The sequence below is a fragment of the Silene latifolia genome, chromosome 6 (assembly GCF_048544455.1).
Source record: "Silene latifolia isolate original U9 population chromosome 6, ASM4854445v1, whole genome shotgun sequence".
NCBI classification, from domain to species: domain Eukaryota; kingdom Viridiplantae; phylum Streptophyta; class Magnoliopsida; order Caryophyllales; family Caryophyllaceae; genus Silene; species Silene latifolia.
The window spans coordinates 12,487,983-12,508,561 of NC_133531.1; the positions used below are offsets into that span (position 1 = coordinate 12,487,983).

General features: G+C 38.4%; 1 protein-coding gene across 2 annotated transcripts; it reads left to right on the plus strand.

The window, feature by feature from the left end:
- Positions 1-5,640: 5,640 nt before the first annotated feature.
- LOC141586380 (2-oxoisovalerate dehydrogenase subunit alpha 1, mitochondrial-like) lies at positions 5,641-13,539 on the plus strand. Of its 2 annotated transcripts, none has more exons than XM_074407587.1 (9): positions 5,641-6,063; positions 10,903-11,040; positions 11,748-11,930; positions 12,022-12,179; positions 12,266-12,365; positions 12,467-12,578; positions 12,656-12,795; positions 12,883-13,068; positions 13,258-13,539. In XM_074407587.1, the coding sequence occupies exons 1-9, from the start codon at positions 5,821-5,823 to the stop codon at positions 13,423-13,425; spliced, it is 1,428 nt and encodes a 475-aa protein (XP_074263688.1). In that variant the 5' UTR covers positions 5,641-5,820; the 3' UTR covers positions 13,426-13,539. The 2 variants fall into 2 exon arrangements, with proteins under 2 accessions (XP_074263688.1, XP_074263689.1); XM_074407588.1 differs by having other exon boundaries at positions 5,649-6,063; positions 12,883-13,093; positions 13,200-13,539.
- Positions 13,540-20,579: the final 7,040 nt, after the last annotated feature.

Below are 20,579 nucleotides of genomic sequence, written 5' to 3' on the forward strand. Positions count from 1 at the left end.
ATAAAATAAAATTCATAGTGAATTAGTGAGACCATACTATTATTGCACATCAAATATGTCGAGATAACTCCAAGTCTCCAACACGCTTTTGGCTATGATACTCCTATTGGTACACCGAAGTTTTTGGAATGATACTATCTGTTAATGTGCTGATAATATAACTAGTGATAATTGAGTTTTTGGTTTGTTTATGATAAATTTCTCTCAACGGTTCTATTAATGCTTTAAAATTATCGAAAAGCCTCTTATAAGTTAAGTTTTTATCTGAATCATGTTTTTTTTTGACAATGATGAATTGTAATTTAAATAAAATAAGTTAGAGTACAAATATGGGAATACTAGGATCCCTTAAACTACTAGAAAGCCAACTAAACGAGCTAAAATTATAAGTGCATTTAATCGAAATAGAAAGACGACTTTTCTTGAATGGAGGATGATAAATGGTCATCGAAGTAGAGTAGGTGAGTCTCCTTTCTTTTAGTCCTTGTAATCGCTGCAAGAACCATGGTTGTTTGATACACCATCGATTTGATGTAATCTAAGAACTTGTTCTTTTAAATTTAAAGTTTATAAGTTGATTTTAGTTAAGCTTTTATAAGTTGTTAATTTCAATTTAACCTCTATAAGTTTGGTTCAGCTCTTATAAATTCAGTTCAATTCAGCTCCTATAAATTTATTTTAGAAAAGCTTAGTTCAATTCATACCCATTTTTTTATAAGTTTAGCATCTAAAAGTTCAATTCAGTTCAATTCAGCTGCTATAAATTCAGTTCAATTCAATTCTGCAAAATTAAATTCAAAAAAACATGAATTTTATTCATTCACAAACTTCTTTTTTTAAGACCATCTAATGTTAAGACAAACTAAATAAATATAATAATATCTGTATTTGTATAATCATAATATATACTCCATGTTGGAAAAGTTTACATCTACATGTTGAAAAATATAGTTAAAAAACTGTCTTAGAGAATGCGGAAAAGTAAATGAGAAGAAAATAGTTTGGACTTTGTCCTCCTATTTAGAGGGAATCAGCATCAAAGCCAGTGTCACGTTGGGCTTAAACAAAGACAAGCCCAGTTTGATACGCAATAGGACCGTTTGCTAAAAATAGCCAATCCAACTGCGTGTCTTCATGTTTTTGTCTTTCTTTCGATTATTGCACCATATACTCCGTGTAGTTCTCAAGCTCTCATAACTTTGCTTTCATTGTTTTGATTGAAGTCCGAAAATAAATATTCATCCGCTCCAATCAAATTTTATACATTTCATTAAAATATAATTCATATACTCCGTATATACTAATTCATCTGTTCCAATCTGAATCGCCTTATCTACTACGAATAAAAGATTAAATGAATTAGCAATTTTTTTGTCAAAAACACTACAATCTCCTCGCGGCGTAAGTCGGTCTTGTTGTAGGTACTCCCCTGAAGCTCAATTGACAAAGAAGAGAAAAGAAGTTTCTGCTCAATTGCCAAGTTTTGATCGTCCTCTCAAGAAGTCTTTTCATTTTGCTAACCCCATCCTTAGTTTGTTTTCCTTTGCAAATAATGTAAGAATAAAGTCCGATTCGGAGAATCGGATAGGCACTCTGTAAGGAAACTTTCTGTACTGTTGGCAAAAAAAAAAAAAAAATTGAGCCTACGTTTTGTTGTCTCTTATTTAGGTATGTTAGCCTACAAATGTGGATAATCATATAAAACCAAATAAAGACGTAAATATTCAATCTGGACACCTATATAGATATTGAAACGATTAAATCAAACTCCCAACTCTTTGAACTTTTACTTGTCTTTGTGTAAGTTAAAAGGACACGGATGACAATATCAACACTCCAAAAGTCTTCACATAATAAGCACAACAAAGTTGATAATCAGCTCCCAACCCCTTACTCGTTATATCATTCCTCAAAATCAATGTAATTCACAAAAACGTTTTTTAATACTCACAAATAAAACATACAAATCATCACGTCGTTATAAGTTACGGAGTATAAGACAATTCTTATAACTTCTAGAAATACAAAACAATATGTGATAATTAAAGATACCACAGACAATTCAAAGTTCCGACAACACCACCAACTATTTACAATAAGACGAATAATTCATATTCTTAGAGTAGAAAAGATAAAGGTAATCCGTAAGGGTGAAGTTTATTGGTTAAAATTTAGGTGAAATTTTTAGTAGACACATAATTAAGCCTCCCCAAGAGTAATTTTATAGAGTATTTATGACATGAGTTCATACCTTCAAGATTTCGAACCTGTCATCCTAAAAATAGCGACTTCGGGCTCTCTCGTTACCAAAAAAAAATGTAGGCGAACTCTTAAATTTCCTCTTTCACCTCTACTTTTACGTCAATTAACCTATTTTTAATTACCTAGAACATTCGTGCTCACAGGTTTTTGTTCAAATCATTAAATCTATAATATGCTTTTATTCTTCAACAGGCGGCCACAGGCGGACCTAGAATAAAATTTTGGCATGACAATTTTGCTCATGTTATTTTTTACTTATGTTAAGGGTCTTATATTTAAAAAATTTTTGATAGTAAAAAATCGATACTTTTAACCAATTTTTCATAAAGCTGGGATAACGAGTATTACTCTTTTCTACTAGCTAGGTTTCCCTTTGAACCGACTATATTTTCAAGGATCCTTTTCATACCAATATCATTTTCCCGATTAAAACGTTTCATGTGATTGATATTTACCAACCAGGGCAACCACATCGATAATTTGACATATAGACATAGTAATAATAACTTAAGTTTATATGCAAATCACGAGTTGGACAATAAGTCAATAAAATACTCCCTACGTACTTTGTTACAAACGTGATTTAATTTATAAACAATAATTTTTTTTTTTTGACATAATTAAACACAATGAAAGATCTGAGTAATCAATTATAGAGTAAGAAATTTAGATAGCTATTGCATGTTTCTATTAAAAAATTAAACGGAAATAAAAAATAAATTGATTGATTGATTGCGTGGAAGAGTGTAGTATAATGGTTAAAACTTGGGTGGAGACGTGGAGTCTCATGATTAAGCCAATGACCTCAAATTATATCTTCTAGAATTCGTGAATCGTGCATACAAATGGTAGTGGTTGCGGGTTTCATCGTCCAAAAAAATAAAAATATAAAATAAATTGATTGATTGAATGACTAGGGCTGTCTAATGTCGCCCGAGCCCAGCCCGGTCATGTAGGCCAACTTTTTGGTAGTCCGGTGTGACGATCCGCACACTTGAACCCTTAGATTTAGTTATGCTTATGTAATTTCATTTTCCTTGTACATTTGTAGTAAGTATTTTCTTAGTAGTTTTAGAATAGGTTTCCATAAATAGGTATATCGCTATTCTGAACTAAACTTGTAAAATCAATGTTTTCGCTACCAGGGATGTAAATATCAAATTTCCTCTTTAGGGAGTACTAGTGAATGAAAATCTACTTCCTACCTTGTGCCTTCGTATTGCTTGTTGTTGCTTTGTTGTGAACGACTCTTTGCCTTCACTTTACTAACAAGCCGTGTTTGTGGGATCGACACTAGGATCTCGACTCACACCCCGAGACCCGAGTATCGTGCTAGTGGGCGATCCCTCACTAGTTCGAAGTTGCTTGTCGCTTGCATCTTGCCTTGAGACGGGCAAGGGTGCGCGCCACGGTCCGGCAAAAGTAGCGGACCGTGACATTCGGACCGTGACATCCGGCCTACCCAGCACAACCCGGTGTCATACATTTTACGGCAAGTTTTCCTATTATGGCTATACATGCAACATGCAACCTTGCAAATACATGTGTATGAGGACGATTTTCAAAGGCAATATTGCCAACTATTTATCAATCAATGTTAACAATAGACAATCAAATAGCAAACTCTCATTTTAGACGAAAAATTCCGCCTAAACCCTTCAAACGGGGGCTTTTGTCACCATTTTTATAGACATTTAAAACTAGATTACATTTGACTGTAAATGAGTTACATATGATTTTCTGAAACCTTTAGACGAAATTGACCGTCTAAAATGAGCCTTCTGCAATCAAATCAACTTCATACTCCGTACTAGCCAAGTGGCTAGTGTCCATCTCTTGAAAAGAGTTTTGTGACACGAGACGTGTAAAATAAGTCCAAGTATATGTGCAATTATTTTCACTCCTTGAGGTTGATATATAAGGACCTCTTACTAGTTACGAATACGTTTAATATAGTTCCTTCCCCTTTCCAGCCCCTTCCAATAGTCCTAATGATTCAGTTTATGTTTTGAGACGATTTAACGGTCGGTTATTTAATAACATTGAAAATAACAGAGATTTAAAATCGTTTGATTAAAGAAGACGGAAGAAAATGAAGTGAAAGAAAATAAAGATGATCCATAATAAAATACGTTGGTCCAACATGACACATTTTGTTTTTGGTTTAGAGAAGTGCACCATATCGCGAATAAGAATCGAACACTATATTTCATAATTGAGATAAAAGAGCTTTTACTACTTAAACTAATTTTAATTAGCTTGTTCTTACCAATATGACACATTGACACCTTGCTTTTATATTTAGGAACTAGGAGTCAAAGACCCATACTCATCTTCTTATATTTATTAAGTGGCACTCTCATCCACCTTTCAAAAAGTAAAGTGGCATCCTCATCTCCGCGAATTCTTATTTCGGACGGGCTATCATTTTCTGATAAAATATTACCATTATTTTCAGGTTAAGCGACAACTTTAGTTATAATATTTTGTCATTAAATAGTTAAATTCTATTAAAAAATGGTAACATTTTCTGGTTTGAAAATAAAACCGTATGAAGCAAGACTTATTACACCATCTCTTCCTTTTTAATTTTACACTTATATTACTTCCTTCCCCAATCTTCTAGGAGAAAACAAAAAGTTTAGGGAACAATTTTAATTTGAAGAAACAAAAATAGATGGCTTTGTTAGTTTTTTAGAAGATCAAGAAACATAATAAAATTTCATGGTAACAAATCATTATTATGGTTATTAACAATAGTAAGAAACATAATGAAGTTGCATGGTTCTTATACGTGACTTCCATTTTCATACTATACCTTCATCCTGATCAATTCTTAATGATTATTTTTGACACAAACAATAGTTTTTTTTTGTCAATTTATACAAAATATATAAAAAAGATTGTCAATTTATACACATTAAAAATGGAACATCAAAACATAAATAACACACCTAATAAAAAAAAACGTAAAAAATTGATCGAAACGGAGGATGGAATACACAAAAAGAGTTTAGAGTCACAAGACGTGTAAAATAAGATGTATATGCAATTATTTTGCCTCCTTGAGCCTGATCGATAGCGAACTGTTACAAATAGGTTGGAACAACTTGACAGATTGACACCTTAGCTTGAATACGGCGTATTTCGGAATTAGGAGTCCAAATTATCGGTCTCATTTTCGTTCTCCATTTTGTGGCTCATTACCTCTTCATTTGACACATAAGTATTAATTATTGAAAATAATCTTCTAAATACCATAAGATGATTATGTGTCAGAAGATATCGGTACTGGACTCTGGACACGAGATTGGACACGTAAATAGGACACAGGATACGGCAGTCTCAATATATAGTATTTCTCCGTTACTAGGATTCAAAGACCCATACTCATCTTCTCATTATAAGTGGCATTCTCATCCATCCTTTAAAAAGTTAAGTTAAATATTTGGCATTCTCATCTCTTCCTTTCTTACACTTATATTTCTTCCTTCCCCAACTTCTAGGAAAAAAAATTAGGAAATAATTTTGAGGAAAAAAAAATACTCCTATAAAAAAATGGCTTTTTTGCTTAGAAGATCAAGAAATATAATTAAAAATTTGTTGGTAACAAATAGTTATTATAACTATAATACTATTAGTAGTGCTAATTATATAGGATTTGGTCATGCTATGAAGTTGCATGGTTGTTCTTATAATGGTATGAGGAGATATGAATCTACTAAGGCTGCTCAACTTAGTATTGATCCTCAGTATTACACCTCTGAGGATGATATTGATCCTGATTATGCTTCTTCTCAGGTAACTTATTTATCGATCGTTACGTCTTTTTTATATGATAGTTCACGTTTGTTTTATTATCTGACTTATATATTTGGACATAGTGACGAAGTTAAGATTTGTAATTAGAGTTAAAGAAACATTTCAGTAAATTATAAAAAGATTTAGGAAATTTAACTCGAATTTAACCTGCTAACCCCTTAGCTTCACCCAGTGATGAGTTAGAGGAAGGCCAGCAGGAATGCTCGTCCCCATTCAAGGGTGAAGATTTCAACCTTTTTTGAGTTTTCCTTTATACCGGTGCCTGTTGGGCTCCATATAAATTTTCAACCCCGCTAAGTTTAAATTCTGGCTCCATTCACCATTGATTTTCGGATATGGATGTGGGTTGCAAAGTCGCCGTCCACTGAGTTTTTGCACTTTTTTATAATTTTTTTTTTTTTGCAAGTAAAAAGAGTTTCAAACACAATACCACACGTGTAATCTTTTTTATAAATTTATTCTACTATTTAATTTGTTGTTTTCCTTAATTAGGTACGAAGTACTTAATTAAGAAACTACAGTACTTGTTTAGTGTTAAAAGTGCATGATCGATCATACGTAGTTACGTACTTGCGTAAAGTTATACAAAATGACATAAACTATCTCCTAATCCCACTAAAGTAGGAGTCTATCCGTCTATGAGACGCCCGGTACGGTAAGTTTGAGATTTTTTTTTTTCCTAAAAAATCGCGTATTTAATTGCATTACAGTAAAAAGGGGAGGAGGGAGTCGAACCTGTGATCTATTATCCACAATACCTTAACCACTAAACTAGCATCATTGGTGGTAAGATTGTGATTGTTTAGTGTAAAAGTATTTGATCGCGTTAACATAATAAACATTCAATCAATTTTTTTAACTGAAATAGTTTTCTCAAATCGTTAGCCACTTTAATACTAGTAATAAAAAAATATGTAATGTCTTTTATTGAACTTTTGAACTTTTTTTCTATTTAATTTATGATTTTAGTAGTTCTACTACCGAGTATAGGTGAACCTATACAGTATCCAGTATTGTCCGTACAATTTCACATAATGCAGATATTACGTAATTACGACATTCAGAAATTGATTCAGTCAACCGTAATATTTTTAGGGTGCAAACCAAAGTCCTAATCGATAGTGTAAAGATTGGAAAACATAGACCACCAATTTTGGAGTTGAGATCACCTGTCCCACTTTTGTGTCCCATCTCCTGTCCCAATACCTTAATCTTGCGACACATCATCATTTACAGATAAGATTGATAGCAAATTCTCTTAAACTAATGATGTGTCACAAGGTGAATATAGTGGGACACAAGATGGAACACAAAATGGGACAGAGAATCCGCTCTCCCAATTTTGAGGTCGGTAGAGCAAGTATACTCCATATCGGATATAAATCAAAAATTCAAAAATCATATCATGCCAATTTTTTTTAAATGAATCCTCACCTATAATTCACTTTCTAGTACATTTCAAATTATTAGATCCGTATCCAAAAAGTTTTTCTTAGATTCGTTTCCAAAAAGTTTTACTATAGTACAGTCTTACCTTTACAATGATGTTTTTTCACAAATTCTCACACAAGTTTGTGATAGGTCAAATATAACCCACATAGGTAGGTAAAGACAAGCTATTTGTGATTCCCTAAGCTTATCTTATCTATCCGACTGAGAAATATTTAACCCGTTTCAAACATGTGACGGATATACTCGTCATAAGGGACACTGATTATTTTTACATTCAAAAATATTTCACTTTAATTTGTTGTATTGTACTACTGCCCTAAGTTGTTGGGAATTCAAACATAGAAGGGGTTTGAAACATAAAAAGCATTGAATGTAGACCGTACGAGGACTAGCCAACATTGTTATTCATCTCACAAATGTTGGGTGGTCCATTGTTCGATCGCTCTGGTACAGTCCATGCATGTTAGTCACTTAACCCATCTTAACTTACCACCTTAATACCACATGGACCTATTTATATTTTGTTCTGTACTGTCAGTATTCCATGTACCCAGCATTCGCAGCCAATTCTCTCTTAAATTCATTCAATTCTTTACCGTCGCCCGGTAGAATTAAGTTTAACCGGCCGATGATAAATGTTACTCCCTCTTATTCACTATAATGTTCCCTCTTTTTCGAAACGGATTATTCAAATAATGTTCCCCTTTCCTTTTTTGGTAACTTTTAATCTTATTTTATTCATCCCTCTTTTCTATCACCAAACTCACACAACTCTTTTACTTCTATTTTATTACCTTTCTTAATGTTTTGGCCCCACAACTCCTTATTTAACTCTTAATAATTCATCTCCATCTCCTATCATCAACCCCACCAATGTCCTTTATTCATTTTTAATCGTATTTCTTAAGTATCGTGCCAAAGACAAAAGGAAACATTATAACGAATTGGAGGGAGTACATGTGAATATCCCATACCGGTTTTCCTCCTAAAATTGCAACAGTTTTCTTATTTGACATGTGGCGGTATTTAATTTGTTAGAAGACGTGATTTACTTTAAAATTAAAAGGGACCTTACATTTGAGAGAGCGTAAATGAAAATGCTCGACTCATGACAAGTAAACCTGATAAAATAGACCCGACTCAATACTCGAACATAAGACCTGAACCCAAATTAACTCGACCTGGATTTTATTGTTGCAATTCCTTGCAAACTGATTATTATCCACAGATAATTTGATAATTGTTGGACTCGAAAATGACTCGACCCAGCCCAAAATATGCAGACCTGAAACTAACCTGACCCGAATCGATGTCTAATTTGATAAGTCGGTGAAAGAAAAGATAATTCACTAGTTTAGAAATGAGTTCCATAGTCGACTTGCCCATTATTCCTCGTGAAAGATATTAATTTGAGGGCAAAATTATGATAACTAACGTATAACATGTCACAATCTAGACACTACATTTGGATTATTAACATCTTGGTCCAACTAAATCAAGAATTGTCATTGTCAAATTTAAAGAGACTCATAAATAGAAACACAAAATAGGATATTAGTTTAGGAAAGAGAAGAAATAACAATCTTATTTCTTTTGAATCCTTGGTGGCTAGGGTTGTGGGGGTTGATGAGATGCATTTAACATCATTTATTGAAACTACTATGTAAAGTTTGAGTAGTTGCCCATTTGTAATCATATTAATTGGGTCATGTGATTGAAGATGTCAAGTATCTTTAGTCTTGTGTTTGACTAACACCACCACCATCGGTCATCAACTGATTGGCTCAATGAATCCCATAAATTATACTCCCTCTATTTTTTTATATATGACTTTCTCACATTTCGAGACACTCCCTTCTCTCTTCAATATCTCTTAAAATATAAGACTAAATATTATGATATGTATACTCATATGAAAGAGTTTTTCGTAAGAAATTTAATGGTACCATTTTTATATTTTTTGAATAAATATATTTTTGTAAATATTAAAGTCAAAGGATTACCTCGTAAATGCAAAACGTCATATATAAAAAAGTGGAGGGAGTAAAATATATAAGGAGATTGATTATACGCAGTTTTATACAATTTTTTTTTTTTGGATTTAACGAAGCGCGCACTTAATCGCATTATAAGAGGGGGAGGGGGAATCGAACCTGAGACCTATTATCTAGGATACAAAATATTTGACTAACAACACTTAACATTTTTTTTTATTTTATCATTGATGATAATCTTAATTAATGATCTTTAATGGCAATGTATAACCAATAATATTGTTTTTACTTTTGTTTTGAGTATGTTGTGAATTTGTGATAGATTATAACTTTTTTTACTTTAATAAAAAGGGACTTTGTCAGGGCTAGGGTAAAGATGAGCTTAGACTCATCAACATATACACCAGCCCTGTAGCACATCATGAAAATTTTATTTTTGGTGTCAGGTGAAGTTGAGATTATACTCCCTCCATTCAACTTTTATCACACCATTTCAATATAATACCTCTCACATATAATGGAGAAATGGGGTGATAATTGTTGAATGGAGGGAGTATGTTTCATTTTTATGTCAATGTTGACATATCACACTTTAAATAATAGAAATAATAATAACAATATATATTAAAGTGCGTGTCATCAAGAGATGCAATATGACCACAAATAGGATTATACATCCAGTTGTACCATAAGCATGGTACAACCAAGTTATAAGAATCCGAGCTTATATGTATTTTTTCCGAGCTAATTTAAAGTTTATGTTTTTAATGTGTAAATGAATAGGTTCAATACTTTCTAATAAATCTACTATTCTTTAACATAAAATTAGAATTTAACAAAGCATTTCATAACACAATATGAGACATAAAATGAGACAAAAAATTTAACAAAGGAAACTAGACAATAAAATTAGAATTTTCCTTCTTGTGTTTGGACCTTGAATCACCATTCACCAGGCCCTGGACCTTGAATCACCATTCACCAGGCCCACCAAGCAAAATCGGGTTCAAATTGTTTTAGGTTTTTTTTGCTATTTTACCCAAAAAAGAAGATATTTTTAAGTATAATCGCAAAATTCACAATGGCAGATATACTGATGACACAAATTTAATTTTTATTTATGACGGTAATATTAGTCTTAAAATTAAAACGAAACAAGACTTAGGTGTACTAATAAATGTCAAAGATGTACAAATGTGCAATCACTCCCATTATGAAATTGGACAGTTTTCGGTGTAGTAGTTGTTGTTCCATACATAACCCCATCCATATCCACATTATTATAGTACTAGTTACATAGTATTGGGACAATAATGACTTATTAATGACTATTTAATTTAATTTAATTAGTTTTTAATTAATGAATATGTAGGGTATGGATTTTCCAGGAGGCAGAGTTATGTATACATCAAATTTGAATTTTATACCCAAGGCTGCTGAATCAAGAGTACCGTGCTATCGAGTTCTGAATGATAATGGACGGCCTATTTTGAACGATCCAAATCAAGTGGTATTGACCTTTCTTTAATTCTAAGACTTCACTATCTAGGCCTCTTAATAATGTGTATAGGCCTTTAAACCTCCTTGCATGATAATATTCAACGATACCAAATTGGCCTATTGCGCAACTAGACCAGGCAATTGGGTCATTTTGAGGTCTACGTGGGGGTAGTGACTTAGCGTGGGTTAAGTAATTTAGGATGTGTCAAACTCGTTGGGTTGGATTACTTGGATAGGTATTTGGTCGATTTTGAATGTGTGCTCTTATCGGTTCATCTGTGGTCACTTCGATTAGGGTCATTTTTGTGGTTTTTGTTAGTTTTTAAGTAGGAAATTCGCAGTATGTAAAACTTAAAATAAACCATTTTGATAATTTTGGGTCAGACCTATAACAAGTTGATGGTTACAGCCTTACGGGTATCAGCCTGTCGCTTCGGGCCCAAATATCACGGATTCACGGCCCGGCTAACACATGTCCTGGACCTGCACGATCTCGGGACCCCTGCCCGGGCTGCGCCGGGCCAGTGCCAGCTTTCCCAAGGCTTTTCCGGGCCACTGATTCTGAAGACCAGCCGGCACTGAAGACACAGATACTGTTTCCGAATAACCAATAGCAAGAATAATCGGGGATCGATAAATACAATGAACTTGTAATATGAACCTAAGAGGTTTAGAAAGCTACTCTGTACATGATTAATTGACAATTCGATAATTCAGGTAAGCCAAGAAATGGCAACAAGGATGTATAGCAACATGATCACCCTGCAAGTTATGGACACTTTTCTGTATGAAGCACAAAGGCAAGGACGAATTTCATTTTATATGTCTTCCATTGGGGAAGAGGCTATTAATATCGCGTCTGCAGCTGCTCTTTCAGATGAAGACGTAATCTTCGCTCAGGTACAGCAGCCTTTCGCACAAACATCATCACATATTCATATAACCAAACTGATACAGACTGTTGTGGTTTTGTAAATTTCGATAAATACAGTATAGGGAGCCTGGGATGTTACTTTGGCGAGGTTACACATTACAAGAATTCACAAACCAATGCTTTGGAAACAAGGCTGATCAAGGGAAAGGTCGACAAATGCCTGTTCATTATGGATCTAAGATGCATAATTTCTTCACTATTTCATCTCCAATCGCGTAAGCTTTTTTCTTGTAATATTGCCAGTTATCTCCAATGACGTAGCTACTTAGAATGTCGTTAGTAATTCTTTTTATTGTTGCAGAACACAACTCCCTCAGGCAGCAGGAGCGGCTTATTCCTTGAAAATGGAGAAAAAAGACGCTTGTGTCGTGGCCTTCATGGGAGACGGTTGTACCAGTGAGGTACATCTTTTTTCATCTCATTAAATTCACTCTTTTATGTTCTGCAAGTACTTTTTAACTGTGATACTAACAAGTCATATACTCCTTTATCATTTCCTTAGGGAGATTTCCATGCAGGTTTGAATTTTGCTGCAGTCATGGAAGTTCCGATTGTTTTCATCTGTCGTAACAATGGTTGGGCTATTAGTACCCCTATCACTGATCAGTTTCGCAGTAAGTACTCAGAGTTTGATGCCTCAATTATGATTTTGCTGTAATTTAAATTAACAGTCACTTAATTACGTTTGAAGGTGATGGAGTTGTTGTAAAAGGTCGAGCTTATGGAATACAAAGTGTCCGGGTAGATGGAAACGACGCTCTTGCTGTCTACAACACAATCCGCGCTGCTCGTGAAACAGCGATTTCTCAACAAAAACCTGTTCTGGTTGAGGTACATAATGCTATACTGTATCTTCACTTTTTATAAATAACTGCAGGAATATTTCGGCACATTTTATAAAACTCCGTAAAATTTCAGGCCTTAACATATAGAGTATCACACCACTCTACTTCTGATGATTCAACCAAGTACAGGCCAGTAAATGAAATTGAACATTGGAAGATTGAAAAAAGTCCTGTCACAAGATTCCGGAAATGGGTTGAGAGTAATGGTTGGTGGAACGAAGAACAAGAGTCGAGTATTCGAAACAGGGTCAAGAAAGAGGTGAAAATAACATGAAATTTGCTTTGCAGTTTCCAACATGGGTCTTGTTGCAGACCGTCTTAACTTAAAACGGTTCTCACACCCAATTAAAATAAAGGTGGAAATAAAAGGTGGTTGTGAGAGGTTTTAAGTTAAGACGGTCTTAAGTAAGACCAACTGATATTCATAATTATTTGATTTTTCATGCAGATGATAAGTGCGATTCAAATGGCCGAGAAAATAGAAAAGCCGGCGGTGATGGAATTGTTCACAGATGTATATGATGAACCAACTAAAGATCTAAATGAGCAAGAAAAATGGCTTAGAGAATCCATAAGAAGACACCCTAAAGACTATCCAACTGATTGTGCTCTATGATTTGTATAAAGTGTTGAAATTTGTATTACAAACTTGTTTAATCGTCCAATTTATTGCGTATGTAACTTGTCTAGACTAAAACTTATTCCGTATAAATGTGCCTAATATTAGAATGGAGACTCGGAAAGATTACCATTTGTATTTTTTTTTTTTTTTTGGTGACAGGGGTTTCATTCCCCGGGTACATGCAATATCCTACAAATCACATGCGCCAGGTAAAACATCCCTTAAGATAGGATGACACCTCAATGTATTACCATTTGTATTATTCGTATATTTCCGTTCGTTCGCTCGTACGGGTTTGTATTACATCAGAAGACACCTCAATGTTAGGTAGGGTGTCATAAAAATGTAAGGAAAGTAGGATACCTACAATTCCACCCTTCACATTTAACCAAAAAAAAAAATACAATTCCACCCTTATCGAAATACATCGGTTTCATAGTCACACAATATGTCTCAAATCGTTGATAGATTCCTAATTCTCCTACTTGGTATTACCTAATGCTTGGGTGATGAGACGTGCTAACATGGTAACATGCGGTACAAGTACCGGCCTTAGCGAGGACCCAAATAATGTACAATGTTTCCTCCTAACTCCTAAGGGTCCGTTTGAATACAATTTTAGGAGGGAAAGGGAGGGAAGGGGGAGTGAGGGGAGGTGAAGGGGAGGGCAAATGGAATGTGGATGTTTGGATAACAAAAATTATGAAGGGAAATGGAAGGGGAGGAAGGAGGGAGATGAAGAATGGATGGAGGATTGAAGGATGGTGGTGGTATAATTGTAGAAGTCAAAATAATGTTTTCTTTCCAAATCTTCCACCTTGGAAAGATTATAATTTGTTCTATAGGAGGAAAATAAGTCCTCTCATTTCTCTCCCCTTCCATTTCCTTTCTCCCATATTTTTTATCCAAACAAAGGAAATTAAATCCCTCTCATTCCCTTCCCTCCCCTTCTCTCCAATTCCTTCAATCCAAACGGACCCTAAGAGTGTGTTTGGATAGCAAAAGTGGAGGGAAAGGGAGGGGAGGGGGAAGGAGGGAAGGGAAAGGGAGGGAAGGGAAGGGGAGGGAGAATGGAGAGTTGGAGTTTTCCCTCCAAATCTTGCCTATGTTGGAGGGGAAACATTTTGGCTTGGAGGAAGGAAATGGAGGGATCCATCATCCCTCCCCCTCCAAATCCCTCCACCCCTATTTTGCTATCCAAACTATGGATATTGCCTCCTTCCAAATCCCTCCTCTTCTTTACCTTCCAAATCCTTCTATCCAAACAAGGCCTAAGAGACTTGGTTACGGGTCAGGTACGAGTCAGTCAGTTCTGATCGAGTCATTGCAGGTTTGCAAGAATTCGGATTATATGGGTTGGGTTGGGTTGGGTTGGGGTGTAAAGCTCCTTTTGGAGGCCTGGACGGATTCGAGTTATTTTCACGTTCGTTATAATCAAGTTAACCAGATATAATGGTCAGTTATGTGAATCAATAAACATTCGGATCAGGTCATATCGATTCGGTCAATTTCGGTTACCGGTTAACTTCAGGTGCCTTGTTTTGGTGTCAGATCAAGTATGAGTTGACTTATTCGGACCGAATCATTCAAATTGGGTCAATTTTATTAGGTTTACATTAGCTCTGAACAGAATCTAAGACTCTATGATATAAATAAACATTCCTGTTAACCCTTTGATTCTTTTTTCTGGACCGATAGTTTTGCGATAAAGTTTGTGATAGTGATGCTAGTTTGTTTCCTTTAAATGGAGCATTTTGAAGAGAACATACGTAACGACCAATGGGAGCATCTACAAGAAAGGAAGAGATAACGTAAGATGTAAGATGTAAGATGTAAGATGATGGAAGCCCAATTAATTCAAGAGCATCTTATCGGACCAATAATAAAGGTTCGAATCCTAATTTTAGTGAGACAGTAATGTGACTTTAAACTTTAAAGTATGGTTGCTTTGTTATTAATTTGATATATTAGTTCTTTGAATAGGATTCCATTTCTTTGGTTCATATGCTAGATAATTGGGAATTTGCTAGATTATAACCTCTTTCTAATTGATTTATGATACTATAAGTTGTGTTCGGAATCAATTTAGTATAATTTGTGCGATAATTGTTGCACTTCCGCATCAAAAATTGAGGTTGATTTACGTGATTTATAAGACCGGTGTAGGTGTAGGTCACACCCAAATAAATGAAAGGAGTTCGGTTTATATACTTTGTAATAAAACTCTCTTAAGAAAGATGTACTTGTATCTGTTTTAAATTTAAAAATAATGAAATATCGTATAACTTGAACAAATAAAACAAATGATTTTCTTTTCTCATACATTCTGCTTTTGACTTATCTCTAGTACTTGAGTTGTCTTAGGCTTAGTGAATACATACACTCGTCCTAAACAAGAATTTGTGCTTTTCATAAACACCTTAACTTATAAAATGGTGAATTTTCTACTCTTTTATTAATGTAAGACACTCAAATGTGAAAAAATGGATTTCTTTTAGAGATTCCGGAGATGACAAAATAACTTGTTTAAAATGTTTGGTACGGACGTACGGTGGAAAATAACTATAAAAATATACCGTAAACCAATTAAGTTAGAACTAGTTTAGATCTCATGCAAATGCACGGTATTTTAGATTGTAGTTGATGGGGCATATTCTGCACCGCTGACCAAGTCAACACATTGAGCAAGGTCAAGGGTATTCACAGCAAAGTCAACGACTTAGATAGTCTAGCAGGAGGTGAAGCCCATCTACTGTCACCGGGTCTCGGCCGGACAACTAGCCAGTAGGGACACAAATCCGCGCGTACTCATATCCAAGACCCTCGGCGAGCCCGCCACAGTCCATCGGCCGAGGGTATAACGGTCTTTTCACCGATAGCCACTGGCTACCACGTGACAAAAGGTGAAAGCTTTATAAATACTCCTCAATCTTCATTGAGGAAGAGATCCACAAATTGACCTAATAACCACTATTCATCTGGTAATATCTTCCTTATCTCTCTACCATACACTCTTAGCCAGGTTACAACAACCTCTCTCTAAGTTTACTGACTTGAGCGTCGGAGTGAGTACGCTCGGCCAAAGCCGAGCCCTCAGTTTGTTCATCGTTTCAGGAGACCGCGAGGAGGATTCAAGCAAGGACATCATTCTGTTAGCTACGAGTGGTAACAAACACCGCTTCCGGAATTAAACCCGGAACAATTGGCGCCGTCGTGGGGAAGGCAAACTAGAAGCTAGTCACATTCATTCCCAAACAACAAAAACAAAAACACAAAAACCCACCCAAAAAGCTAAGATGTCGAAACAACAAGTAGTCGTGACCGACGAAACCGAGCTACACCAAGATGATACATTTCACCATTCTGGAGTAGTGCAACCCTCCACCCGTGAGTAGTCCAACCGGAATTCGGAATGCCGATAATACACGGACACACCGCCGTCCGCCAACAAGGTCACCATCATGGGACAGGTGGTTGACGTAGCAAAACCGAAGACACTCCGGACCTGGTGGGAGTACACCACTCACATAGGCACGCCGACACGAGCGGCGGAAGCGCCCAGGAGGCCGGGGCCCGTAACGTGACTCCAAGAAACTTGAACGAGCACCGGGAGAAGCAGACCCTACCAAGACGCCGGGAGGAGCCCAAAGTGGTCGTGGTAAACGTAAGTCCTTCGCGCATTCGGGAGAGGACATCGCCGCCGCAACACCGACGAGGCACACCCCGGAGAACAGCGGGCCCGACTCAGAGAGCCGGAGAAGAAGCCCGAGCCGGAGAAGAAGTCCTTCCCGCTACGAGGAGAGAAGCCGGACTAGGAACGCGAGGAGTCGGTCGCCGCGTGTCATCCGACACGTGGTCAAATGACCCCTCGGTGATTATGTCCTAGACACCGCCGTGCCAACCAAGTCAAGTTGCTGGGCGTTCACATATAAAGGAGAGCGACCCGACCGACCACGCCGAGGCTTTCGAGTCTTACATGTCGGTATGGGAGCAAACTGATGAGGTCCGGTGCCGAGTCTTCCCAACGACTCGCATGGGATGGCTCAAAAGCGGTACAAGGGCTTCCCGACGGTTCGATATCTTGTTTCGCCGACCTAAAGGACGCCTTCTTAGCCCAAGAGACTCTTGCAACAAAAGGACGGTCGTGGAGACGTCGGACCTCCTAACTATCAAACAGGAGGAGGACGAATCTCTACGAAGCTATATGAAGAGGTTCGACGGCAAGGTCCAGCAGATTCGGGAAATCAATCCCGAATCGGCGGCTTCAGACCGATGAAGGGCCTCCCAAAGGGAAACTTAAAAGACGAGCTCATCAAGCACGGGGGCCTGGGCCTAGACGCTGCGAGGAAGATGGCCGACCAGGCCATCAAGGTGGAAGATTACCACAAGACTCGGGTAGGCCCCGCCGAGGCCGAGCCTCGAGAGGAAAAGCCGCCGGATGATAGTCCGGATGAGAGGCGCCGTGACAATAACAGGTCACGATCCGATGATAAACGCCGTGACAATAACAGTCACGGTCGATAGATCCGCCAAGAAACAGGGCCCGACGGGCGCGGGGAGTTCGGGAATGTTTTACCAAAGGCATTACCATGACAAAACCCCTCTGGTCGCATCGGCCGCCAAGGTCTTCGCCCGAGCGTAAACGAGGGCCGGGGAACGGCCTCCCAAGCCAAAAAGGAGACGGTGACTCAAACCAAGATCTGCGAGTACCACGGTTGCGCCGGCCACCTCATCGATAACAAGCGCAGCATTCGAAGAATGCCATTGAAGAGCTAATCCGGAAGGGGAGCTCGACAAGTATGTGGCCAAAGGCCGTAAGATCGACGCCAGCGGCTCAGATAAGACATCCGTTTTTCAACGGATAGGAGTTATCAATGTAGTAATCGGAGGTAACGAGAACGGTGGGTCCGCTCATGGGCACAAACGGCACTGAACGAGCGTATCAGGCTATCAACTTTGTGCCCAACGCAGCGACCGCCGCCTCCAGCGTTCCCAATATGACTATTGGAGGGAAGGACTACGAGGGAGTCATCGCCCCTCACAGCGACCCACTCGTAGTCAACTTGGAAATATCCAACCACCTAGTGAAGAGATGTCTGATAGACACAGGCGCCTACACGAACATCATGTTCAGGGAGTGCTTCCCAGCCTCGGCCGAGAATCAAGGACTTGAGCCCCTGCGCCCATCCACTATACAGCTTCTCCGGGGCTGGCCTGGTACCCCTGGGTTCAATCAGACTACCGGTGATGTTCGGCGAGGGGAATACGGCCAAGAATGTCCTAGCCGAGTTCGTCGTCATCAACGGCTCATCCGCCTACAACGCCCTGATAGGCCGAGTTACTCTGAGCGATGCCGACGCAGTGATGTCCATCCGGGCCCTGACGCTAATGTATGTCTCGGACCGGGGGGAAGCGCATAAGCTCGTCTCCAAAGACGAGAAGGACGAGGTGGTCAACATCCAGATATCTGCCAGAGGATGCAACATGCAATCCCTCAAAGTGGCGAAGCAGTCGGAGAAGGGGAAAAGCTCATCCTCGCAACCGAAGGGCGACCTTATGGATGCGACCGACGGCTGACGGGGGAACAGCGCCTCTAAATGAGGCATTAGGAAACTGATAGACCTTGTATAGCGCCGGAGGTGCCCAAAACAGCTGTGGGCATCCCGACGCATGTTAATATCAAATGTAAAATCGACCAAGTCTCCCATGAAGATGTCCATTTTCCCCACAAATCACTGGTAGGAATAAAGAAGCCGACGCCGTCTCATACTGTCGATTCGACAAGAGCGGCAGTCGTTAAAGAAGCCGACGCCGTCTCATACTGTCAATTCGACAAGAGCGGCAGTCGTTAAAGAAGCCGACGCCGTCTCATACTGTCGATTCGACAAGAGCGGCGATCGTTAAAAAGCGACGCCCGTCTCATCTGTCGATTCGACAAGAGCGGCATCGTTAATGAAGCCGACGCGTCTCATACTGTCGATTCGACAAGAGCGTTAGCAGCATCGTTAAGCCGACGCCGTCTCATCTGTCGATTCGACAAGAGAGATCGTTAATGACGCCGACGCCGTCTCATACTGCCGATTCGACAAGAGCGGCGATCGTTAATAAGCCGACGCCGTCTCATCTGTCGATTCGACAAGAGCGGCGATCAGCAAGCCGACGCCGTCTCATCTGTCGATTCGACAAGAGCGGCGATCGTTAATAAGCCGACGCCGTCTCATCTGTCGATTCGACAAGAGCGGCGATCGTTAATAAGCCGACGCGTCTCATCTTTGTCGATTCGACAAGAGCGGCGATCGTTATGAAGAAATGTAGCGCCGTTTATGGCGATCACCCCAAATAGTAGGCGCCAGCGATCACTTAAAGTGGTAGACGCGCGTAACACGCTATCCGGACGCTTGACCACACCGCCATAGACAAGAGCGGCGGTCCCATGAAGAAATGTAGTCGTGGCGATCACCCCAAATAGTAGACGCTTGGCGATCACTTAAAGTGGTAGACGCCGCGTAACACGCTATCCAGACGCCGACTCTTCGTCAAATGCGACCGACAAGAGCGGCGATCTCCATCAGCAGACACCGCGATGATCGCGGCGGCGTGATTGATAAACAAATCAAAATGCCTTAAAAGCGTTAAAAACGGTTGAGATGCACACTCTAAACCGCCTCGGCCAAACCAAGGCTCAAACAAAAAGAAACGCTCAATTAATAAACGTAAGAGGACAACTCAGACAAGAACGGGAAAAGACCTCGGCCAAACCAGAGGCAAAGTGGAAACACTAAATACCGTTGAAACGCTCAAAAGAAATAAGGTAAAGACCTCGGCCATGCCGAAGGCAAAAAAAAAACGAACTCTTATTAATAATAACGGTTTACGGGCGAAAAAATGGAGATAATGTACCGTCCCGTTGGAATAAACCAAAACACAACCTACCAAAGGATACAAAATACAAGGAGAAAAGCAAAAGCTACAATTATGTCATTTGAGGCACCAAAGGATGACGGGGAGGAAGGGCTTAATGATCGGCCCCGAACACCAAGCAAATCTGGCCAGAACTTGTTCTCATCAAGCGCGCATGATGGTGTGTGAGGAGTGAAGCAGATCTGTCAGTAAACTTGTTCTCATCAAGCAAAGACACGATGGTGTGT

Bases quoted from the DNA above. Each gene is read 5' to 3' on its own strand.
- LOC141586380 (XM_074407587.1), top strand. From the start codon at position 5,821: ATGGCTTTTTTGCTTAGAAGATCAAGAAATATAATTAAAAATTTGTTG. The intron at 11,931-12,021 runs GTACAGCAGCCT...CGATAAATACAG, and splicing joins AAGACGTAATCTTCGCTCAG to TATAGGGAGCCTGGGATGTT. The intron at 12,180-12,265 runs GTAAGCTTTTTT...TTATTGTTGCAG, and splicing joins ACTATTTCATCTCCAATCGC to AACACAACTCCCTCAGGCAG.